This window comes from Ostrea edulis, chromosome 3 (genome assembly GCF_947568905.1).
Source record: "Ostrea edulis chromosome 3, xbOstEdul1.1, whole genome shotgun sequence".
NCBI classification, from domain to species: domain Eukaryota; kingdom Metazoa; phylum Mollusca; class Bivalvia; order Ostreida; family Ostreidae; genus Ostrea; species Ostrea edulis.
In genome coordinates, this window is record NC_079166.1 from 85,042,289 (window position 1) to 85,069,994 (window position 27,706).

Consider the following 27,706-nt stretch of genomic DNA (forward strand, 5'->3'; position numbering starts at 1 on the left):
AAGTGATTTCGTTTGTTAACGTAGTCATGTTAGGTAGCTAGTCAATTCGAACCCCGGTGATATTAGCATAAATTCCTAATATTCGTTACAAGTTATGTATTCGGTCTTCATTTATCTTAAACATGAATAGCTAATAGAAATTGAAAAAAAATATCACTCATTAAAGGTAAGATAACCTATTGATTATTGAAAACACCATAAAAACCTATGGTATGATCCCTTACGCTCGAATGGCGGGGATGGGGACCGAACCAGACTATCAATTCGTACGTAGCCATGCTTTTACCTATTTGAATAAATACTATTTAACAGAATTGGAATGTTTTATCATTTAAAATATTTAAAGGAAGTGAACATGAAAATGTGACAAAGGGTTTAGATTTGTCATTATGATGTATATAATGAGTTCTGAAAATCACTAAGATGTATCTCACTTCAGTAGGGAGATATTTCATAAAGATTAACTAATCTTTTCAATCCTTGGGAGCTGCCATATTGAAAAAGTATTACCTCCTTGCTGTGTTATCTCTTAACATCCACTAGAGGGCACCACTGATGCTGACGTCAGTAGGACACATTGTGTATGTTTGGCACATTGTAAGCATCAACGTTAAGGAAGTAAATATGAGATATCAGTTTGAATCTGATGTTACAAAGGAAGAAATTGTTCCTCAGAATAACACTTCTTCACTAGCAGTTGGGTTTAATGAAAGAGGACTTTTTTCTTGATTGGTGTGATTGTGGAAATTGTAGCTTTGTACATTCAAGGGGTGTCTTTGTTGTCATGAGTTTGAACATTTTGTGTCAGATTACATAGATGCAGTTCTCTACACCCATATTTTAATGCAGTATTTCGAAGTCCTGTTATAATTTATCCTTGGATTTATGTATCCAGAGAGGAAGGGTCTCAGAGGACTTGGATGACAACTTGCTAAACAAGTAAGAAAAGCATAAAAATTAAGAACACCTTCTGTATTTACATGTATTGAAATCTACAACATGGTATCTGTGTGTAAATATTTCCAATACCACACACACGTGATAAAATACAGTAACAATTCTGTTGCAGACATGCTAGATTTATGATCTACAGACAGTTTATCAACTAGATCAGACGCGGTTAGCTTCGGGGGGGGGGGTGTCAGAGTAGTTTTAACCTCATATGGTGTGATATAAATTAAGGGAGTATTTCCTTTAAAAAAAACCCACTGCAATCATGAAGGATTTCTTAAAACCACAGACTCTGATACATCTTCTAAATAAGTATTTTTTCTTAAATGTAAATAAAAAAAAAAGATTCTAAATTGCATCTCCAAAATTTATCTGTGGTCCATGTACATCAATTATTATAAAATAAAATTAGGAATTACATGCATACATTACATATATTGCAGTACTTTTATGACACAGAAAACGTACCTTAATTATCCCCAAATATTTTAAAATCTAATATAATTGAATTGGAATCTTAAAATATACAGTGCTTCTGAGTTAGTTCAGAAGTTGGAGGAGCTGGAAATATTTTGTAAGAGGGTTTTCTTCTTTTTATTAATGAATTGTAATTAGATTTGATTTCAATTTCATTTCGCTCCAAAACCTTATCCATCAATTCTAATATGAACCCATAAACTTCTGCTGTATAACAGTGACCCAATCAACAGCAATGTGTCTCATCTACGTCAAAACACAGATGCATATGGGGAAATAATGAATTACCTCCATAAAACTTAACTTAGATTTTTTAATTGATTAAATCTTATAATAAAAACAAGTGAATTGGATTTAAGCCACACCATTCAGTTTCAGAAGGTCTGTTAAGTTCTTTATGCAACAAATATTTTTTTGTTTTCATGTTTACTTCCTTTAACTAAAATATTTGTATCGATATTAATTCACATCTAGAAATTATTATGCAAGTATGGACATGGTCAGGGATTCGAATAAACTTGCTACCTAACATGGCCGCGTTAACGAAAGAAAGCATTAAAAGCTGTGAGTTTTCGGGTCCTGTGGGACTTTAATGAATATTTGAAAGCATATTTGGACACAGGTATATTTGGAACATATGTTAAGATTTTTATATTAAATTTACGACACGGCAATACAGCAATATAACCATATAAGGTATCAACCGTGCGCATTGTTTTGAGCAACGTAAAGGTTTTCATAAGAACTCTCTGATATGTCCCAATATTGTTTCAGATAGCTACAGTTCTCCAGCTAAGACTGTGTGATGGCAGACTTTTTGGACCAGAAACATTTTTGTCGTTATCTTTAAAGCGCAGCTTTGCATACACATTATTTTTTTTTTGTTTCACATGATCTGTCAATGCTGGAGTACTTGTAAAGTGCGAAACGAATTTGAAACGAAATATAACGAAACGAAATCTATCGAAATGAACGAAACATACCGAAACGAAACATATCGAAACGAAACGAAACATACCGAAACGAAACGAAACAGATGATATAACTAAACTCTTTTAATTATAATAATTAAAAATGGTGCATTAGGTCCTTGTGGAAGTTACTATATATTAATAAAATTCGCCACCCCTTTGATGTAGGCTTTCGGCTTGACTGATACAAAGTTTTAAAACTTTGAAAGGGGATGAGTAAAAACAAAGTACATATCCGAAATGGATTGCATACCATGTGCAATTAGTTTCGGATCAATAAATTTCAGAACGGATGGTTAGAGTCTCAGAGGTCTGGAAAAAACCCACTAAACCAGGGGTGGGGTCGCTGACGTCGGATCCACCTTTGGGCATAGATATATTGTTTGAAGAAGCTGGTGTCTGAGAAAATTGAAAGCAGGAAGAGCTCTTAACCTCTTATTTCATCTCTAACTGCTGAGGTGTGAGGACTTTCAATAATGGAAAAAAATAAATAGTATACCATAGCATGAAGGTGAAGATAACGAACGTTGATCAATCTCATAACTCCTACAAGCAATACAAAATAAATAGTTGGGCAAACACGGACCCCTGGACACACCAGAAATGGGATCAGGTGCCTAGGAGGAGTAGGCATCCCCTGTGGACCGTTCACACCCGTCGTGAGCCCTATATATAAATGCATTTCGGTTAGATATATATACATGTATTATTAAAAATTATCATTGATAGGTAGTGAGTCTAAAGATAACTGTATACACTTGAGGTGTTGCTAAGACGGGGAATTGAAAGCGGGACGGAAAACGGATTTTTTAATGCAATATCAGGAGGAGGTCAACATTTTGTAAAATCCAAATACTTAAGAGCTAGGGAAGCAGAAATTATAAAGAGAACAGGAGGACATACTCAGAATCCACCGTTTGATATACTACATATAAATGCACAATATCCACAGGTATACATATATTTGTCTTTAGAGCAAAATATATTGAAACTTGTATTTATGACCAAAGGCAGATTCAACGCCGGCGACCACACCCCTCGTGTAATGTGTTTCCCCCAGACTTCTGACCTGTGATACTCTAACTCTCGGTTCTGAAATTCAGTAGGGTTCGTTTCGTTTGGTTGGGTTTCGTTTCGGTAGATTTTGTTTCGTTTCGCACTTTACATGTACCCATCAAGTCCACGTTCGGTGTTTCCCATAAAAAACGAAAATTGTAGAAATAGCCATTTTATATCAAAATACAGTAAATGGCAGGACATATGTCAATTCGATTAAAATTACAAACAAATTGAAAATAGCAACCACCTTGCATTTAAATTCTTGCGCAAATTATTCTCAAATCCAAAGCCATGGTACGAACTTAAGTTGATAAATATAGTATGCACATGGCTCTTTTAAGTTTGTCTTCGTATATCATTTAATGTATATATTATTGTGATGAATGACAACATTTGCATTACATTCATGTAACAAGGCGTATACCACTATTAGTAATTGAAATGTATTTCATATCACATATATGAACAATTTATTTGGAAATCGTTTATGTAGGTTGAAAAGCGGAGTTCTGGTTTTGAGGAAGTTTACGGCATTGATATATAACTGATTCAATATACAAGTGCTTGTTCTGCTGATGGTCAGTTTTTTTTAATCAAAGCAGGCTACTGACCAACACGTTGATGGTACAGGGTCCAACAGTTTAGTTTAAGTCAGCATTTCGCAAATTTTATGGTCGTTATATCTTTCTAGTTTGCCAATACAATCCATCATTGGGTCAAATGCTGTCTGATGTGTTTCATACCGATTGCTAGGTAGTTCTTGGCACACTGATTTTGACTACAAATAACTCTGTTTACCTGCTGGAGATATATGGCTCACGGCGGATGTGACTAGTCGACAGGGGATGCTTACTCCTCCTATACACCTCATCCCACCTTTGGTATATCCAGGGGTCCATGTTTACCCAACTCTCTTTTTTGTATTGCTTATAGGAGTTATGAGATTGATCACTGTTCGTTATCTTCACCTTTTCTTGTGTAGAATGTACTGATGTATGTTTCATTGTTCTCTTTCCCCCAAATCATCCTTTGTTCTTCTATGTATTCTTAGTAATTTACACTAGTGGACAATGCTATATGAAATATAATATATCAATTAACATAACATTCGAAGCTTTTTGATTTTGTTGTATATTTTAAAACTTGGATTGGTGAGGAGTTTTGCACGGCTATAATGACAATGACTAGACACGAGGAGGTCTCCCGCCTGATTTTGTTTTCCTGCATACCAATAAATACAATGTAGATGTCAATTCTAGCCCTAATTCATCTAGCAAACATATTTGATATATTCAGAATATGATTTGACACATCTTTGTCCCATATTGAAAGGGCATGTCATTACAATGTTATACCGTCAAAAATACTTTCTTATTAGGCCTATCTGCATATTAGTTTCTACATTTAACAAACTGTTTTCTGTTTTCAACAGAAATAGAATGTTCAGTTTCAGGAACCGGCTCTTAAATTTCTCGAAAGGGAGATTAATGCAAACCAATTTATGCCCGATATTTTTTTTTTAGAAAATATGTTAAAAAGGACTACATCATTTCCACATAAATCGTGTTTCAGAATCAATGATCATTTTGCTAAAATCTGCTGAAGCAAAACGTAAATGAAAAAAAACAACTTTGCTTCAATTATATTCCTTGCTATATACAAGGGAATACACAGAAACTGAAATACACTAGAAATTTACCAATTCATCGTTTCGACAGTAGAAATGAAATGTATCAATCCATTTCTTTGATTTAATGATTTGATCTGTGATTTGTTTCATAACATTAGCCAACACGTCTTGTCTTTTTTATCGGGTCACTATGACGATCTTCACAGTGTCAATACATGTTGACAGGGATAATCTGGACATTATATTAGTGATGTTTGAGGACGGTGTTGCAACTATGTGTACTTGTTTTCGTTTTCTGGATCTCAATCGAAATCATGATAAGCAGAAAAAGCTAGAACCGCAGCTAAGTTTTCTTCCGAAAGTTATACGATAATTTAAGGCGACAGTTATATGGTGATTATTGGAAATATTCTCTCCGTTAAACGATTTGACTATGACAGGTTTATTTCTAATTATTAGATATCTAGTTCATGTTATTATCAACTCATCAATAAAGACAATACAAAAAATATTTGCGATACATGAATGGGAATCCTCAGCTTGCAGTTAATTGTTATCAGAATACCCAACCGCGGATGCCCTGTTAACGCTCTTAGCAGAATCAGTAAATCAGGTTCTGAACTACTGTATCCTATTGGATTGACAAGTGGTATTTTTTCATATTAATCAAAATATGTTAAGGGAGATAGCTTAAGTTGGTTCTTTAACTGATCTCGGGGCGATTGAGTCGTAGTTGATGTTATCTATTTGAGTCGTGATTGATGTTATCTATTTGAGTCGTGATTTATGTTATCTATTTGAGTCCTGGTTGATGTTTTCTATTTGAGTCGTAGTTGATGTTATCTATTTGAGTCGTAGTTGGTGTTATCTATTTGAGTCGTGATTGATGTTAGCTATTTGAGTCGTAGTTGATGTTATCTATTTGAGTCGTGATTGATGTTATCTATTTGAGTCGTGATTGATGTTATCTATTTGAGTCGTAGTTGATGTTATCTATTTGAGTCGTGATTGATGTTATCTATTTGAGTCGTAGTTGATGTTATCTATTTGAGTCATAGTTGATGTTATCTGTTTAGCTGTAGTTGATGTTATCTATTTGAGTCCTGGTTGATGTTATCTATTTGAGTCGTAGTTGATGTTATCTATTTGAGTCATGATTGATGCTATCTATTTGAGTCGTAGTTGATGGTATCTGTTTAGCTGTAGTTGGTGTTATCTATTTGGGTCGTAGTTGATGTTATCTATTTGAGTCGTGATTGATGTTATCTATTTGAGTCGTAGTTGATGGTATATATTTGAGTCATGGTTGATGTTATCTATTTGAGTCGTGATTGATGCTACCTATTTGAGTCGTAGTTGGTGTTATCTATTTGAGTCTTGATTGATGTTAGCTATTTGAGTCGTAGTTGATGTTATCTATTTGAGTCTTGATTGATGTTATCTATTTGAGTCGTGATTGATGTTATCTATTTGAGTCGTAGTTGATGTTATCTGTTTAGCTGTAGTTGATGTTATCTATTTGAGTCGTAGTTGATGTTATCTATTTGAGTCGTGGTTAATGTTATGTATTTGAGTCGTGTTTGATGTTATGTATTTGAGTTGTAGTTGATGTTATCTATTTGAGTCGTGATTGATGTTATCTATTTGAGTTGTAGTTGATGTTATCTATTTGAGTCGTAGTTGATGTTATCTATTTCAGTCATGATTGATGTTATGTATTTGAGTCGTTATTGATGTTATCTATTTGAGTCGTAGTTGATGTTATTTATTTGAGTCGTAGTTGATGTTATGTATTTGAGTTGTGATTGATGTCATCTATTTGAGTCGTAGTTAATGTTATCTATTTGAGTCATAGTTGATGTTATCTATTTGAGTCGTAGTTGATGTTATCTATTTGAGTCGTGATTGATGTTATCTATTTGAGTTGTAGTTGAGGTTATCTATTTGAGTTGTGAATGATGTTATCTATTTGAGTCCTGGTTGATGTTATCTATTTGAGTCGTAGTTGATGTTATCTATTTGAGTCGTAGTTGATGTTATCTATTTGAGTCGTAGTTGATGTTATCTATTTGAGTCGTGATTGATGTTACCTATTTGAGTCGTAGTTGGTGTTATCTATTTGAGTCTTGATTGATGTTATCTATTTGAGTCGTGATTGATGTTATCTATTTGAGTCGTAGTTGATGTTATCTGTTTAGCTGTAGTTGATGTTATCTATTTGAGTCGTAGTTGATGTTATCTATTTGAGTCGTGGTTGATGTTATGTATTTGAGTGGTGTTTGATGTTATGTATTTGAGTTGTAGTTGATGTTATCTATTTGAGTCGTTATTGATGTTATCTATTTGAGTCGTAGTTGATGTTATCTATTTGAGTCGTGGTTGATGTTATGTATTTGAGTCGTGATTGATGTCATGTATTTGAGTCGTAGTTAATGTTATCTATTTGAGTCATAGTTGATGTTATCTATTTGAGTCGTAGTTGATGTTATCTATTTGAGTCGTGATTGATGTTATCTATTTGAGTCATAGTTGATGGTATATATTTGAGTCATGGTTGATGTTATCTATTTGAGTCGTGATTGATGCTACCTATTTGAGTCGTAGTTGGTGTTATCTATTTGAGTCTTGATTGATGTTAGCTATTTGAGTCGTAGTTGATGTTATCTATTTGAGTCTTGATTGATGTTATCTATTTGAGTCGTGATTGATGTTATCTATTTGAGTCGTAGTTGATGTTATCTGTTTAGCTGTAGTTGATGTTATCTATTTGAGTCGTAGTTGATGTTATCTATTTGAGTCGTGGTTAATGTTATGTATTTGAGTCGTGTTTGATGTTATGTATTTGAGTTGTAGTTGATGTTATCTATTTGAGTCGTGATTGATGTTATCTATTTGAGTTGTAGTTGATGTTATCTATTTGAGTCGTAGTTGATGTTATCTATTTCAGTCATGATTGATGTTATGTATTTGAGTCGTTATTGATGTTATCTATTTGAGTCGTAGTTGATGTTATTTATTTGAGTCGTAGTTGATGTTATGTATTTGAGTTGTGATTGATGTCATCTATTTGAGTCGTAGTTAATGTTATCTATTTGAGTCATAGTTGATGTTATCTATTTGAGTCGTAGTTGATGTTATCTATTTGAGTCGTGATTGATGTTATCTATTTGAGTTGTAGTTGAGGTTATCTATTTGAGTTGTGAATGATGTTATCTATTTGAGTCCTGGTTGATGTTATCTATTTGAGTCGTAGTTGATGTTATCTATTTGAGTCGTAGTTGATGTTATCTATTTGAGTCGTAGTTGATGTTATCTATTTGAGTCGTGATTGATGTTACCTATTTGAGTCGTAGTTGGTGTTATCTATTTGAGTCTTGATTGATGTTATCTATTTGAGTCGTGATTGATGTTATCTATTTGAGTCGTAGTTGATGTTATCTGTTTAGCTGTAGTTGATGTTATCTATTTGAGTCGTAGTTGATGTTATCTATTTGAGTCGTGGTTGATGTTATGTATTTGAGTGGTGTTTGATGTTATGTATTTGAGTTGTAGTTGATGTTATCTATTTGAGTCGTTATTGATGTTATCTATTTGAGTCGTAGTTGATGTTATCTATTTGAGTCGTGGTTGATGTTATGTATTTGAGTCGTGATTGATGTCATGTATTTGAGTCGTAGTTAATGTTATCTATTTGAGTCATAGTTGATGTTATCTATTTGAGTCGTAGTTGATGTTATCTATTTGAGTCGTGATTGATGTTATCTATTTGAGTCATAGTTGATGGTATATATTTGAGTCCTGGTTGATGTTATCTATTTGAGTCGTGATTGATGCTACCTATTTGAGTCGTAGTTGGTGTTATCTATTTGGGTCTTGATTGATGTTATCTATTTGAGTCGTGATTGATGTTATCTATTTGAGTCGTGATTGATGTTATCTATTTGAGTCGTGATTGATGTTATCTATTTGAGTCGTAGTTGATGTTATCTGTTTAGCTGTAGTTGATGTTATCTATTTGAGTCGTAGTTAATGTTATCTATTTGAGTCGTAGTTGATGTTATCTATTTGAGTCGTAGTTGATTTTATTTATTTCAGTCATGATTGATGTTATCTATTTGAGTCGTTATTGATGTTATCTATTTGAGTCGTAGTTGATGTTATCTATTTGAGTCGTGGTTGATGTTATGTATTTGAGTCGTTATTGATGTCATCTATTTGAGTCGTAGTTAATGTTATCTATTTGAGTCATAGTTGATGTTATCTATTTGAGTCGTAGTTGATGTTATCTATTTGAGTCGTGATTGATGTTATCTATTTGAGTCGTAGTTGATGTTATCTATTTGAGTTGTGAATGATGTTATCTATTTGAGTCCTGGTTGATGTTATCTATTTGAGTCGTAGTTGATGTTATCTATTTGAGTCGTAGTTGATGGTATCTATTTGAGTCGTATTTGATGTTATCTATTTGAGTCGTTGTTGGTGTTATCTATTTGTGCTTCGTCTTGGCTTGATCAATGTCCGCTTTGGTGTTGTGTATATGGAAGAAAGGAAACCTTTGACAATGCCAAAACCATACGGCAATCAGCCTCATTAGCCACACCAGTAACATCATATTCAGAGTTATTTTCACCAGATTCAGGAACGAAGCCAAAGAACATCTGGCATAAGAACAAGCGGGGTTTATTGCAACTCGAAGCATTGTCGAACACATTTTCAGCTATCACATTATGGTAGGGAAACACCTACACCATAAACAGGAGTTGTACCACAATTTCATAGACTTAAAAAAGCCTTCGATAGAGTGTGGTACAAAGGACTTGGGCACACTTTAGGAGTCTTTGGCATCGAGGAGGGACTGATCCAAGGCACCCAGTCACTGCACAAATCTGTCAGCAGCGCAGTTTTCTTCAACAGTAACATCGGAAAGTATTTTAAGACAGCGGTCGGAGTCCGACAAGGAACCTACTCTCTCTAGCCCTGTTTAATTTCTTCCTGAAAAGCATAATGAGAGAGACGCCACATGACTTTGAGTCCAGAATCTCCATCGGTGGTCGAACAATCAACAACTTACGGTTTTGCCTACAACATCAGGGGGGAGCAGCAATGTTGGAATGTATGACCTCATCAACAGACTGATAAGCAGATAGGGGGCTTATGGCATAAAGGTCACCAGTGAAAAGAGCAAGGTTATAATCAATAGCGCAAACAGTACCACTGAACAAATCACAAATCACCATTGACCCGATCACGTTAGTTCAGTGATAGAGAGTTCGCGTTATAACCGGGAGGTGATAAGTTCGAACCCGGCTTGCGCCATGGCTGCGTTAAACCTAAGAAGTTGAAATAGGCAGTGATGTCTTCTTTGTCAAACACTTGACATTTAGAAGTGATAATCGCGCTTCTTTCGGATATGACCTTAAAACGGAAGTCCCGTGTCGCCACAGGCGTTGGTACAATAAAGAGCATTCACTGCTACGGTACTGAGCGCTAAGCATCGGTCTATTTTTGTGGTACTTCACCTACAGTTTATGATTTCTCAATATGAGTGAGGAATTATCGACGGGAAGTAAAAAAGCAATCAATCAATCAAATCACAATAAACTTTCAGCAGTTCCAGGAGATAGACGCTTTCAAATGACCTTGCGGCACAATCACAAACGACGGCCGCTCTACCACTGTAACGAAAACTAGATTCGCTTTTGCAACATCCAGCATGGCAAAACTCGGCAAGATCTTGAGAAGTAAAGACATCACCTTCCATAAAACATTACACTGTACAAAGTATAAGTTTTACATTACCCCCCTCCCCCCTGGATCGAGGCATCTGCTGGTGGACTGTTAGAAATGCGCATCTGGTGCATCAAAATTGGTGCCGTATAAGTTTTACAAAGTCCATGCCCCCCCCCCCCCTCTCTACTGCTATGAAAGCTGGACCCTGCCTGCTGAGGTGACCAGGCCTCAAGACCATAAACTGATAATATTCTTCAATTTCAAGTCCAGTTAACTTTTGAATCAATTGTTATCAACAAATAAATTATTAGTATATGTTTGAATTTGATTTTTTTTTTTACAAACCTGCATTTTTTTAAATAATCTGTGCTAGATAGATCTTAAGATGTAAGTAATCAAAATTTTGACTGAAGTATATTCTCAGTTTATGGCCTTTGGACCAGACGAGTTCTAGTGTTTGAGACCAAGTGCTTCAGATAACTGCTGGGGATCTCCTAGAGAAAACATCACAGGCAGGTTCGCAAGAACCCCTCCTAGTGCTTGTGAAAAGGAATCATCTGACTCGGTTTGGATACATCACTTGCCACAACAGCCTACCCGTGACAGTTTTACAGGGGACTTTGGAAGATGTGGACAACAGTCTACCCGTGACAGTTTTACAGGGGACTTATGAAGATGGCCGCAGACGTGGACAACAGGCGAAGAGCTGGATGGACAACATAAAAGAGTGGACTCGAATTGACAGCTCCATCCTGATTAGAGTGGAAGGAGACAGGTGCGGATGAGGTTCCATGACATACATATCGTCAACCATGTCTCCTCTACGACCATTGGTCAGGGGAATGTGATGCGGTGATGGTAAATCTGATCGATCTTTCTCTATCCTCCTTGTGCCGGGGTTGTTAGGTTCTCAGGCTTTGGGGACTATACATAAAATTGGTTCTCGAGTTTCGTCATTAAATATCTTACTGTGCAAAAAAAAACCAAACAAGGTTTTTCCTCCTCGTTTAGGGTACATGTAAGAGACTGTACATATATCACAATGAAGTAAAACATAACACTGCGTAAAAGGAAGTTGAACACCTTAACCAGACTACTGAAATAATTTGTACTCCTCTTACAACTTACTGTTTTTCACAAAATTGACTGCATTTCTGGTCCCAGTGTCAATTATATAATGTAGAGCTTCACAAGTAGTTCTGGTCTATTCCACATTTTACAATATGCCTTTAATGTGAAAATCACAAAATCTGATTTCTATGAATTACACACAGAAATACGCTATCGGATTTTGTGAAGGATGAAATATAGCGTTTCAAAATATAATGTACATAAAGGTTTTCAAATACCCTTTGCCTCCTCGGTTACGGTAAGAAACTGTACAGGCATTACAATCAATTAACTATGGCATTGTCGTAAAAGGGAGTTGAACATCTGAAATTAACCAGACTAATTAAATTAAATTCTATCTAATTACAATATGCTGTTATTCACAAAATTGACTGCATCTCTGGTCACAATGCCAATTATAAAATGTAGAGCTTCAAAAGTAGTTCTGATCTAATCCACGTTTTACAATATGCCTTTGATGAGACAGTTCTAAAAATTGCACACAGAAATAAACCATCAGATTCTGTAAGGGATGAAATATAGCGTTTCAAAATATAACGCACATAAAGTTGACAATCATTACTCAACTTTTTATGTTAAACTTAACATAAGTTAGATGGTCCGATCCACGTTTATTCCAGCTACACGCATAATTCACTAAAAAGCTACAACTTACAAGTACTCGGAAAACAATTCAGATAAAAGCAAAAATTGCTGTAGCTATTAATTTAGAATACCCCCCCCCCTTATGTTTTGATGATTAGGCCTACGGTAGTCCACACCAGCATAAAATGCCGTTATATTTCTTTAACTTGTTTTCGTATTAAGTCCTACTAGTAAACAACCACATTCTGTAATAGCGTATCACTTGTTTAAACTGTTGACACGCTGGTTATATAACAATGTTAGAATATGAATGAAAAAATAATTTATTTCGCACTGTGTTGGTTAAGTTGATTTGGAACATACAATAACGAACGAGGACAATGTGGGTGTTACGAAGTAAATCATATAGCGCATTCAGTGACAATGTGAAATCCATACCTACATTTGTCGAAAACTCTCCTCAAGTAAAAAAGTATGTTCTAATCAAACAAATACATCTTATTAATTACACCTAATGTTTCCAACCTACTTATTATAGAATGAAAATGTATGAGTTGTTGGTAGATCGTGCTTCTAAGAAATGCTCAAAATGTCTACATTCGACAGAAATGGTCTGTTCAACAGCTTTAGAAAATTGTTATCCAAATAAATATGATTTCCAAATTGTAGCTCTCATGGCGAAAACTTTAAGAGATTCTTTTTTTCCAGAGTGGACAAAGCAATATCTTGGAGAGTACAGCACATGGAGAACACCTATCTCAGGTAACAACCTCTATTGATTATGTGACACGTACTTTCTTGTATAATACCACTGAGCTCCTTATAAATAAACGTCTGATAGATTAAATATATTAATAAATATATAGATACACCCACATACATACGTACACACATACAAACACACACAGACACACACGCACGTGCATACATACATATATATACACACATGTGTTCATACATATACACACACGTGATCGCGCGCACATTCCCACACACACACACACACATACAAACACACACACACAAAACAAATGAGAATAATACAATCCAGAATGCACGATATACGAAGTACCATATCATTGTATAAAATATTCAACTTGATACGACTGTGTACGCTGATAATTTCATTCTGTTATCTACATTGTTTAGTAACGACAATTGTTGTAGGTAAAGCTCTGATATAAATTCATTGAAAATAGAAAATTACGCTCGTTAGTGAAATAAAAAGGAAAACAATACCACACCCGTAGCCAGGGGGGGGGGGGGGGGTGTCGTGGGGTTCGTACGAACCCCCTTTGAAAACTACTAAACACTATTAAAGTCGGCATTTTGTTTGAATTGTGACTATTAAAGTCGGGATTTTTTTTTTGAAAATCATGAAAATTCATAGTAAAAAAAGGCATGATTCCAAAATTCAAATTAAGTGCCAGGAAATTGCTAGATTGCAGGATTTTGTACCAAATACCCTAGAGCTTCTGGGGGCCCAGACCCCCTGCCGTAGTGGCACCTCGCGGTGCGAGGTGATAGACTCGCGTTGCGAGTCTATGTACCCCCCCCCCCCCTTTTGAAAAATGCTGCCTACGGGCCTGAATACTGTCCTTATTTTTTTGTTTATAATTGTCGAGAGATTAATATTTATTGTTGATGGCGACGCAAAAAGAAATCGCACTCTCGTCCACCCCCTACCCCGTCTGAAAGATTCTAAATATCAATACAAGAATAATGCTGTTGAAAAGAAAATGTTCAATTTCATTTTTACATGTATGTCCTCGTAATCGGAAATTCGGGGCGCGAATAGTTTTTGGTATGTCCGTCTGTTTGTCAGCAAATTAATAACATTCGCCATTACCTTAGAATGGTGTTGAGATTTCAAAAGCTGTTTATCTTTTAACATGGTTTTATTGTAAAATGTTAAACCAGATCTGAAACTGTGATATTCATTGTGATGACTGTTGTGGTGTAAATTGTATGTTGATCAGTGAAAGATAAAAAAAAAAAAGAGCATCGCGCTCAAAATCACACGGCCTCTCACCTCTGTCGGCGCGGGTTCAAACCCTGCTCGCGCCTCTAAGTGAGAAAGTCTTTCAGTTTACTTTCGGAAGGTCGGTGGTCTCTTGTCAGGTGAGTTGTATATGGGTTCTCTCTTCCACCAATAAAAACTGGGCGCCACCAGATAACTGAAAAATTGTTGAGTTTGGCGGAAAACATCAAATCAAAATTCTAAATTATAAAAACTTTGCATCGACTGCTTCGTGTTGACTAAGATTTACAGGTGCGATATCCCGCGTATGCCATTATTGTTACATCTAAAATGCGGAATACTCTTGATTAATTTCTAAATTAACTGCTTGGTCGATGTTTGTTGATTTTTGATATGTCATCAAAATATACACACTTAACTGATTATAACAAAATTTGTTTTTGTTGCAATTTGTTTGAGGTTAATTTTTATAACGACTGGTCTACTCTCACTAATTAACTATATTAATTTGAAACAAATGACCGCAAACATTTCAAAGTTCGTTCCAAGTGTTAATAAAAAATGAAAAAAAAAAATATAGGGTCCCGTGCCTTTTATAGGCCATATTTGTACTTTTTACAACACATAGCAATCTGCAGTAAAGTACACCCTTCATTTCAAGCACACTCCTACCATGGTAATTTCCTCAGTCATTTCTCGATTTTTTGCGATAATTTTTCATCCTAACATTTAATTTGAACCTCTATAATATTTCTTTAAATTCCAAATAATTTCACTCTTGATATTAGCCAATCACGCAACACCTAGAAATTTTTACCTCCGCTCAATCCTGGGTAAACTGCGTCCGAGTTACGCATGCGGGGGTTTGGTACTCTCATTCCATATTTCTCATTATGCATCATCCAGGTATAATACGCTGGTCCATGTAGTAAAAGTAGATTTTGGCATTGCTAGTAGTACAGGAACACTCACATGCAGTACAAAAAGACAAAATCAGTGCATGGATTACGTGAATCGCCTCAATGAGTACACATCAGAGGTCACCTATAATAATTGACCATGGTCGCGTTATAGTTATTGTCAAAATTGTGACAATGAACGAGACAGTCATGTGACACTTTCAGATTTGCACAGTACTGTCAAGGCACCGCTATTATATAAACGTAATACACATATTGGGGAAATGTCATTCAAGTGAGTTTGCTGTATGTGGTTCCAGAGACATATTTAGAACAGATCTTTACATTGTTTATTAATTATTAGAATGTTTTAAAACATTTATGAAACACACCAATAAAAAATTATTTTCATTTTTTTTTTTTTACTTTTGAAAAATTGTAAAACAGTAATAAAACGTTAATTTAAAACAGAACAGAAACATTGGTCACCTTCCTTAAACAATTTTATTTAAAACGTATGTAGATGTATTTAATATAGAATCTACTAAGCTTTACAGTTGTCCGTGTTATTATGATGAGGATACGTGTGATAAGTCGAATCTCTGAGTCTGGTGGAGCTTTAATATTTTTTGTTCTCCAGTCATGTTTTAATTAAAAGTATCATATGAAGAATATAAATAACCTTGTGTTACTGTGTCATACTACATTTTCAGATCAGTTCTCCTCCCTGTCTGATGAAGAGGTGTGCGTGTTATTCTGTTTTCTGTGCTCTGACTCCGGTATCCCCGACTTTACTGATACAGACTGTCTGGACATTCTTAATGGGATACGAGAGGTGATATATGATGAGAACAGTGTAACAAGTGAGGAGGCACAGCGGACTCTGGATGGACTGAAGTCACGTGGATTTCTTTGGAATTGGGACGGAGTAGACATCACTGAGGACACCAAGGACGAGACCATGTACCGTGTTACAGAACGTGATATAAAATGTAACATAGAACTTATAGAACGTGTTATACGGCTCGCCGTGTATTGGTTATCCAGTTATACTACAGTAGTGAGGTATCTGAGATCACACAGATACACCAGGAAGTCTGGAGAGAAATGTGTCATTTGTAACTACTCGGACTGTGATTCCGTACTCATACACCGTCTACAGATGAACATACTGACCCACGTCACCATGGAGGACACGGATATCTGTGATGAAGTGTCACGGATCTGTAAGTATGCAGTAAATGAACCGTTTGGTAATCTACACTCAGCAGTCTATATACAGTCCTGTGAATTATACTTCCTTGTTATCAATGTTCAATGTAAATATGTTATTGATTGATTTCAGATGAATGAGATATAAATGATTACATTGTTCTGTAATATCGTCTTGCAGTATAAACAAAGAAATGTACATACAACATGTACAACCAGACACAACGGTGTACATTTATATGACGTCACGGGATTGATGTTAGGAGATATATTTTATTGTTATTATTCATTTCTAAAAATGTTGAATGTTGAATATGTGTAATTAATCAACACCTGTTTATATATTATTCAGTGAACATCCCTCTAAATAAAGTACGCATGAGTGAGGGGGAACGAAGAGCGTTTTTAGAGGAATTACAGCAGACTGTGGAGTGTGAACAAATCAGAGGCGGATCACAGGGCAGTGTACAACACGTCAAGTGGCTCTGGCGATATGAGAGAACTGACTTCGTGAGATCCTGTATAGGTCCCCACCCGCACAGTGATATTTACATCATCAACAACACGGCTTACAGAAAACACAGTAAGTCAACAGTAATATTAATGTAAAGAGATCTGTATAGGTCACCACCCACACTGTGATATTTACATCATCAACAACACAGCTAACAGAAAACACAGTAAGTCAAACGTAATATTAATGTAAAGAGATCTGTATAGGTCTCCACCCACACTGTGATATTTACATCATCAGTAACACGGCTTACAGAAAACACAGTAAGTCAAAAGTAATATTAATGTAAAGAAATCTGTATAGGTCCCCACCCACACTGTGATATTTACATCATCAACAACACGGCTTACAGAAAACACTTAACATGTTCAGGACGATACCAAAACAACATAAACACTTAGATGCCTCTAGAAATGGGGGGGGGGGGGGGGTGTGCTTAAAAAGCACTAGGGTAGTGTATAACATGTATCTCACCCATTGTAAAATAATCCTCCGCTTATCTCTCTCTCTCTCTCTCTCTCTCTCTCTCTCCTGAATATGTTCAAATCAGTAAAACAATTTTATCTTAAAATTATGCATCATAAGTTGATTGTTAGGTTAAAGGTTTTCACAGCGGTATACAAGGATCTTATCATTTCGGCATTGACAGAGGTATTGCATGTAGCGAGCAACTTATGAAAAGAACACACAGGGTGTATAGCACCCCCCTCCTCCTCCCCCCCCCCCCCCCCCCCCATAACAAGACGTCTTTGACACACATGCATTTAGACATAATACAGTGTGTACTTATATGGAAATTGTTTATTGCCTTTATGAAAGAGGTATTAAGCTTCGGTAATACAGGGAGTGTGTCATTAAACAACTATAACTGGTGGTGCTGAATTGTTGATAACTTCTACCACTTCATTTCTAATTTAACTATTGGTATCTTATTATTTATAATAATAATAATGACGTCGCGCACGGTACTGGTGTTACTTTCATACGCGCATCAGATAATGCTTTATACAATTTAGTTCGATCTAGTTCGTCAATACAACCTATAATTGGGTCAAATGTTGTCTGTCGTGTTTGGTACCGATTGTTAGGCCGTTCTTGGCACACTGATTTTGACTACGGATAACTCCGTTTACCTGATTAGGATATAAGGCTCACAGCGGGTGTGACCGGACGACAGGGGATGCTCACTCCTCCTAGACACCTGATCCCACCTCTGATGTGCCCAGGGGTCCGTGTTTGCCCAACTGTCTACTTTGTATTGCTTATAAGAGTTATGGGATTGCTCACTGTTCGTATATTCCCCTTTCATAGATCAATGGCAAGGAACATATATAATAATGACAATAGCTTATATAGAATATTATTTATACGCATTTCATAAACAATTACGGAGTTATATACACGCAGATGTCATCATTTTTCGATGTCCCTCGTTACATAAAATACACCTACGCTTTATTTACAGATTGATACCATGATTGATTTTGTGCCAAATAACGGAAAAAATGGTATATGATTGTGACGTCCTTATTTAAATACGATAAATAATTACTTCAAACGTAACATAGCGACCTTGAAAATGACAAAGACAGCGGGGTCCCGTGTTTGTAGATAGACAATACAAGTCATCATGACCAGCAGGATGCCCAAATGCAAGGGGAAGTTGATTATCCCTGTTACATTAATAATTCACATATATCATGGAACACAGTGGATGCCAGTATTATATAATTATGAGTATATCCATGAAGTAGATTAATTTTATCGATGTCCAATGAAATATCCTTATTCTACAAATGTCGCGCTTTTTAAACAATTCTACCATTTTATGTCGTCTTTTTAAGCATTATTCCAACATGAATATTTTAACAAATATAACTTACAGAAAGTACATAAAATTTACTATATAGAATATCCAACATTTCATTTTATCCCGCGTCCATTTAGGAAAACTAAAAAATAGATACTTAACGTCCGAATAAATGCCCCCATGCATGGTGGCTGATTTGTGCCACTTTACAATTTGTCGTCTTGTCGTCTTTTCGAGGCGAAAAGACGACAGAACGAAAAGAGGACAAAAATATATTTAGTGACTTTCGCCCCTAAATAACGAAGAGACGACAAAATGACAGAACGAAAATTCGAAAATATATGCGAAAAGACGACAAATAAACCCCGCAAATTAGCGACCTAATTTGTCCTCTTTTCGCTTGGCGCTTTGTCGCTTGTCGTCCTTTCGATGCGAAAAGATGAAAAAACGAAAAGACGACAAAACGATAATTACCGAGTTTTCGCCTCGAAATAACGAAAAGTTGACAAGACGACAAAATACAGATTTTCCCGTTATTTTGCTATCTGATTTGTTAGGAATTCAATATGAAATTTGCTGTGTTTTCGATAATTATTAATTACAAAAAGGAAACAGCTAAAGTTGAATTGTAGTTCTTTTGTACTTGTATTCTACTGAAGATTTTTTTTTTTATTTTAAATGTCGTACCAAGCCCCCCCCCCCCTTAATTTTTCAAATAGTAGTTAAAAGAAGTAGATGTTTAAAGTGATGAATTAAAAAAAAGTGCAATGAACTACACCCACCCCACCCCTCATACGATGTATATGAGAGTAGTATAACCGGGCTCGATAGTCGGTTCAACTGATTGCAGTTTTGAGTGCAGGTTTTATAGACGGGTCAAATGAGTGCAGTTTGAGTGCATATATTTAAATAAGTGGAGTTTTGAGGGGTCAGTGGGGTCACGCTGGCCAGATGGGGAGGTCAATCTGAGCAGATACCGTGTGAACGTTCGCTTTGGCTTTTGATTTACTGAAAGTCGCATTGGACTTCGTGTGTGTATGACCTATACAAGTCCAGATATTTCCCCCAGTTATATAATGAAAGAAGAACAATTGTTTAAAGTTTACAGATTTTATTAAATGAAAAATGAGTTTACACAACAATTGAACACAATTTTTAAAGTCCCCAGAATGGGGTAGTTTAGTTTTGATTTTTCGGATACATGGCTATTTTCTGAAAATCGCTTTCACTTTGTTTGTAAACAATGAGCTCCGCTATTCGGCAGTTTTGGTACCATGCAAAAAGTTTATGCATATTTTCACTATATTGTGTGGTTTGAGTCAGATCTTTCTGCATTAGGACGTTATTTTGTATTGAATTTAGGCCTATGTTCGGCGCTTACGGCCTTTGAGCAGGGAGGCATCTTTATCGTGCCACGGGATCTAGGATTTTGCGACCTGACCTAGGATTTTGCGATCTCATCCGAAAGACCGCCCCATTTAATCGCCTCTTACGACAAGCAAGGGGTAGTGAGGACTTATTCTAATCCGGATCCCATATAGATTTACGCTATATATATATACATGTATATATATATATATATATATATATATATATATATATATATATAATTCATTTTTACTCTGGACATAAACTCTATTATGGATATAGCAGAACACTTTTATAGTTATAAAAACAACTAAATAGGCCCATATCTCTGTGCCCTTCCCACCATATGAAATCACAACGAAAAAGTATGTCACGACGTACAGGTTCTTACAGTTATTTGAAAATTCTTCGCTCAAATCATGTCCATGTCCCTTTAAATCGCAAGAACATAGTGAGCGAACATAGCAAAACCTTCTCTCTCTCTTTCTCTCTCTCACTCCCTGTGTGCATATACATGTGTGTGTGAGTGGGTGGGTGGGTGAGTGTGTGTGCGGCGGTCAATTGTCAAATGACCTCGGTGCAAGGTGTTCATTGCAGGATCCTCCAGAAAAGGACGTCATCTGCAAGATTGCCAATATCGCCGGTTAATTTATATGGAAGACGCCAGTTAATATATATGGCGGCCGCCAGATAATAAGTGGCGGCCGCCAATTAAATTAAGTGGCGGCCGCCAGTTAAATAGATATTAATTCTATACTCTGGCACCTATCGGCTTCCGTAATAAATACATACAACGCGCACAGTATGTCATGACAATCCGTGAGGTACAAAGTGGTGCAAAATGCATCTGATGTTTGGGCTTTTTGGGGGGAGGGGGGGTCGGTTCAGTGTTATACTATATCTGCAATGGCTACAAAACTATTTTGTTGTTTGGTGGACACAAATTCACTTTCATTTTTTAAAACACAATACAAAACAAAAACAGTTTGTGTAGCTAAGATAGGGATTATCTAATTAAAATTAGATGTTAGATCCGCTCGCGTACTCACATACATAACTCACATAATTTTAATTAGATTGTACGAGTACGCGAGCGGAGATAAGGATTAATATACATGTACATTTCCCGCAGGGCACTTTTTACTTGCATTACTCCTAGAAGAAATTAAAAATATGTTACTCATTAAAATTATGTTTAAATAATATAATTAAGGTGCTTGAAAGATAATTTGCTATATGTGTTACTCGTATTACGATATGTATTTTAATTAATAAGGATTGAAATAGATATAGGTCTACACATAGATCCCCCCCCCAAAAAAAAGAGAGGGGGACTTCATGAAAACATTGACAAACACATAAAAATATGGATTTTGGTATCATTGGAGAGGGTTGAATACATGCATCCAATATATCACTTACAATTACATTTCATCTATCTTTCTCTACTACTATAAAATGTAGTCCGGGGGAGGGGGTTTACACAAAGCGAATACACAACATATAGATATATACATATACACAAATATAATATCGAGACTCGCAGTATTGAGCATTCCGTCAAAATTTTGTTTTTCTCCATTCAAGATAAATATACGATGTATGTATATTGATTGATTGAAAATTGTTTAAAGTCCCTCTCAAGAATATTTCACACATATGGAGGGGTTACCACTGCCGGTGAAGGGCTGCAAAATGTATAGGCCTATGTTCGGCGTTTACAGCCTTTAAAGAGGGAGGGATCTTTATCGTGCCACGCCTCCTGTGGCACGGGACCTCGGTTTTTGCGGTCTAATCCGAAGGACCGCCCCATTTAGTCACCTCTTACGACAAGCAAGGGGCATACTAAGGACCTATTCTAACCCGGATCGCCACGGGACACGATGTATGTTTGTATATACTTGCATAATGAGAAAATGCAGTTTATATTTCAATAGTTTTATTTTTTCATGGGGGAGGGGGTGGGGGGTAGCAAGACTCAAGTTTTATTTTTCTTGTATAAACTATCGAATGGTTTTTGTATTTTACAACTTATAAGAGGGTTTCTTTGGGCAAAAGTGGATACAATGACACTGAGCTGCGTCAACCAAGTGTTGGGTTGTACAAGCTTCGTATCGCTCCGAACACATTGGCGTTATATTTTTTTGGAGGGGTGTGTGTGGAGAAATCTGGGTCTGATAGTGGTGTGTGTAAGTGTGTGTGCATATGTGTAGGATAGACGGTCTTTTTGAGGCATGGTACATTTTTGAGAAAGAAAGGGAGGTGGGAGCATTTTTACTTTAAAAGTTTTTCATGTTTTGTTTGTTTATTTTACGTCCTTTCGAGAACTTTTCACTCAAATTGAGAGGTCATCAGCTGTATATGAAGTACCACATATAAACCTTATGCTTAGGCTACAACATTGAATTTTTAACGTGCCAACGTCTGTTGTGACACACGACCTCCCATTTTAAGGTCATGAAAACCTGAATATATCGAATAGTGATCAATTTGCATAATTTCTATAAAGAATACAAAATGAAGAGTAGGGCAAACACGGACCCCTGGACACACTCGTGGTGGCATCAGCTGCCTATCTGAAAGACCCGTGATTCTCACTTTTGTGGAAGAGCACATGTAGGCGTATCTCTACGTATCAGGTTCGATGTGGCCATGGCATGAGCGGGGTTCGAACTCACTATACCTCCCGGGTACGGGGCGAATGCTCTACCACTGATCTCCGTAACCGTTTATTAATTATTTCCCCTTCGAATTTGTGTCTAGTTTCTCAGATACAATTCATTTTTTTCCTGAGTATACCCACATGTATGAAATGACATTTTGCTCCAAAGACCACACATATAATATTGAAAATATACATTTATGATGTTTTATCATCAAGGTTCATGGAATATTGCATATACCAATTAAAAACAAATACCGATGAATTCCATTGTGTTCCGATTCGTGAAGAATTACATTGGTGATAACCCAAACTTTGCATAAAATTCAGTGATTTGAATTTGAGCCACCTTTAATGTCGTCATTTTTTCCCGAATGCACGCAAGACTCTGACAAATATAAACATAATTTTTCTTAAAATCCGCCACAATAAAGGAAGTTGGAGACAGAAATAAGAAATCGCTCTTACCGGTATATAAATCTTTCTTTGATTTGATCTATTGAAATCAGTACAAAAACCATTAATTTCGCATTTAGTAAAAATTAATACTTCTATGTGTTATACAATTTTTATTTTCCTACTCAAAACATCGCTTGGGGATAACTCTTGTACATTAAGTCAAAATTAACTTCAAAGTTGGTGACGTCGTCAGTTTAATAGAGTTTTATTAGAGCTGCTATGGAAGATAAAGAATAACAATGGCCATTTTCATAAATGTCACATTCTCAAATACCACATTTAGTATTTCGGTGAATTTTCTTGACAGGGCAGATTTTGGCTAAAACCGTACCTTGTTCTTTGCAGTGATGAAAGTGATACGGTTTCGTAGAAACCAATGCGGTAAGGTTAGTGCATCCCCCCACCAAAAAACAAAACAACGATGACAACACACAGCTCACTACGAAAGCCTATTAGTATCATAAAAAATAAATTTGCATTCCCCTATCTTGTAATTACCAGAAAATATCTCGTAATTACGAGATAATTATTTCGAAATTACGAGAAAAATATGTAAATATTGGTCACATGATAGTTTTCTTTATACGAACTCTCCTCTCCTCATTCCGTCGGGTGTTTTTGATTCTGTTTTAAATCTAAGAAATCACATTCCATTCAAAGCATGCCAAGTAGACCAATAACATTTTAGAAAGTTAACTTGCCGACCGAAAGTTTATTCATGCATTCAAAGTACAAGAGAAAGAAAACGACGATTTATTATTGTAGGTTTCTGCACTATCAATTAATTAAATCAATTAAATCTTAGGATGATATCAGCTAATGATAAAGTTAAACTATCATAATGCTTAAAGTAAATGTGTATAAATTTGAAAGTTCAAGATTCTTGTAATTCCACCGTTAAGTACACACTATGATGGTACATATTGTCGAACACATATTATCCTCGGCGACGATATGCACGTACCCTCTCGGTACATATTGTCCGTTGGTGCATATACTATACATATTGTCGCTGACGATAATATGCACTGAGACAAGGCATATTTTTTGCATCACGGTACATACTGTCGTCGGAGACAATAAACATTGGAATATATTGTCGCCGACCGCGATAGATGGGAAAGGGGGGGGGGAGGGTAAGATAACTATATGTATCTATGTAGAGAATATTTAGCTGTAGTTAAATGCTTAATTGTTTAATGCGAATGAATATTTGGAATGCTTGTACGATTCCAATACCATAATCAATGCAGGCCGCGATAACCATTTTGTTAATCTCATTAAATGATTACACGTTTAACTTGTTTCATTTTATATATTGATAAATTTCAATTTAAAATATCTATAATATGAAAATATCATTATTTTAACAAACCACTATCTAGCGCTTTAAGTGTATGCATCTTTTGTTTTTACTTCCTTAGTAATATGCATATACAGGGACTAGTGTCATCTCTCTCTCTCTCTCTCTCTCTCTCTCTCTCTCTCTCTCTCTCTCTCTCTCTCTCTCTCTCACGCGTACTCAATATATTAAGTAACCAGTACGAAATTATTTGATCATCAAAGATATATCATTGATTGATCAATAAAAAAGAAAAATATTGCATACCTTTGAGTATATATATAATCTAGATTTGTAAAAATATAATAGATAAATAAAAATCCAAACTTAGTTCAAGAAGTCTCATTCCTGCATGTAGATCAGTACCTGTTGCTACATGTACATCTAATAATGGTGAGGGTTTGTGTCGGTACATATATAAGTAGTCATGTAACAACTCTATCTACATATATACAGGTTTCACACCTCCAGTTTACACTCCTTTGAATTGGAGATCAAACCTCCGTAATAAAACAAAAAATAAACTCCTGTTGATCTGACAAATTTTGAAAACACAAAAATAGACGTACAGATATTCCGGTTCTAATGATATTAGTCTTTGATAATTGTATAACCCGATGAAAGAAATAAAACCCACAAGAAATGTGCGTAAATATATGCATTTCATGTTTCTAAAAGTGTGATTATGACCGCAACTAAACCTACGCGGACTGGTACGTAAATGATAACTCGGAACGAAAATTATAGTTTCCTAAATCATTCGACACCGGACGACAATATGTACCGTCACACACACTTTGAATAAGCAATCTCTACCCAGAGTTGTCGTTCCTTACTCTCACTTGCACCTCTGTCAACGTCTCAAGGGTTTTACAAGATTTTTGTAAAATGGCACGTATCATGACGTATGGTCAAATAACGTATGGTTTTGACTTCAGTTACAAAAATATACGTAAATAAATAAATATTGAGCAGATATCAAGTCTTTTTGTGACACAAGAAGCATTGATTTGGATTGAAACGTGGATATTGGGTAGTTCTATTGCACCAGGTCTATACATAGGTACATGAAGAATATATAGTAATGGTAGAAAATCTACAAATAGTTGCTTGTCCTACATTTTCCCGATATTTTATAAAATAGTTCTTAGTTTTATTAGCCTTAAAAAAGTGGATTTACATGTGAAATAACATTGCTTATTTTGAGACTTTAACAGAGGTGTAAGTGAGTGTAAGGAACGGTAACTCTGGGTAGAGATTGTTTGAATGAGATCATTTCGATTTCCTGACCAATCAACAAAGAGAGAAATACAGTACCAACCAGACCCAACCTGACAGAAAGCAGTCCCAGAGCAATCCTGGTGACTGCTTTCTGGGACTGCTGAGCAGTCCCAGAGCCGTTCCGCACCTGTCCCAAGTCCCAGTAAACAAACCGAAAAGCAGTCCCAGCAGTCCCAGTAGGTGGGGTTAGAATAACTAGGGGAGGAGCAAAGCTGACAGTGAGATTATCCATAAACATTGTCGATAATGGCTGGAGAGCGTCAATACGGTAGTCGAAATCGAAGATAAATGGCTTACAATGTAATTTGAGAGAAAGACAATACATTATACATGAAAACAACACATATTCAAAATACCGGTGTGACACTTTTTCATGAATTTATAACAAAATGATAGTTTATGAATACGAGTGAAAAAAGATACATGCAGAGTTTATAAGTCTGATAACCACAGTTTCACAAAATAAAATCAATTGTCGTCCCAGGCAATTTTGTTGTTGTTATTCATTATTTATTTTTTAAATATTTAATACATGTGACGTGTATCTTGGGTTCTGAAAATTATGTAGCATAATTATATTTATTTCTTGACTGGGTTATTGAAATAAATGTGTTTCAAGTCGCCTAAATGATTTTTTCACTTATCAACTATTCCAAACTAACAAAAACAACTTTCCACTTACGTGTACACGTATTTTTGATTTGTAAATGTATTGATTGGCTAGATATGGGCTACTTATTGTCAGCATTGTAAAATTGTTTAATTTCACTACAGCATATAGACAGATTTAATTAATTATGAGGATTCCAATCAAAGTGTATATGCACATGTTGTTTTAACCTGAAATCGAAGGTACAGTGTTTGTAAAGTGCATGTTCCCGAATAGACATTCCTTGTCTGAATACAAGATCATTATTTTCTCTGTTTATGGATTCGCGTATTTGGGAATTCAGTCCATTATCTTTCATCAAAATTATCAGCCGCCGAATATAGGGAGATATTCTTGTTATTTTATTTCCATCCATTATTTTCTCAAGTTGTCTGGTGAAAGTGGGTCAGTAAGCGGTGAAAAAAATACTGAAGTGATTTGCGTATATTCTGAATACACAGTGGCGGGGGTTTCTTGTCGTAACATCACGTGATTCATTCACGCTTGGCTGAACAAAGCAGTCCCGGGGACTGCTTTCTGGGATTGACTGGGTGTCAGGTTGGTATTGTAGTGTCAAACGTTTCCAAAAGATTATCCATAAGTTGTACAACTCGGCTTTATATCAATATCTTCTCGTAATTACGAGGAAATTTTCTCGTAATTAAAAGTTTTTTTACGATATCTTTTCTCGTAATGATGAGACGATTCTCGCGTAATTACGAGATCTTTTCTCGTAATAACGAGATCTTTTCTCGTAATTACGAGATGATTATCGAGTTAATGGAATGTGAATTTTTTTGTGTACATGATACTAATAGCCTTTCGTAGATCACCCCATTTCCAGGTCTATGCTAAAAATCTCCCAGTTTTATATCTATGTTTGGAATAATGTGCAGGTTTTGTGTAGGGGGTGGGGGTCTTAGACCTCAAGGAACGTGAAAGAGGAATATTTTGAGCAAATTTGTAGTAACCTAAGTAAAACGGTTTCTTATAGA

At 35.8% G+C, this 27,706-nt stretch overlaps 1 protein-coding gene across 2 annotated transcripts in view; it reads left to right on the forward strand.

The window, feature by feature from the left end:
• Window positions 1-13,099: 13,099 nt before the first annotated feature.
• The window catches only part of LOC130046575 (uncharacterized), a 57,378-nt gene continuing 42,771 nt past the window's right edge, over window positions 13,100-27,706 (forward strand). For both annotated transcript variants that reach the window (XM_056159226.1, XM_056159225.1), the window contains exons 1-3: window positions 13,100-13,296; window positions 16,128-16,640; window positions 16,979-17,209. In XM_056159226.1, coding sequence (XP_056015201.1) covers window positions 13,143-13,296; window positions 16,128-16,640; window positions 16,979-17,209 — 898 coding nt within the window. In that variant the 5' untranslated portion in view covers window positions 13,100-13,142. The remainder of the gene's footprint in view (window positions 13,297-16,127; window positions 16,641-16,978; window positions 17,210-27,706) is intronic.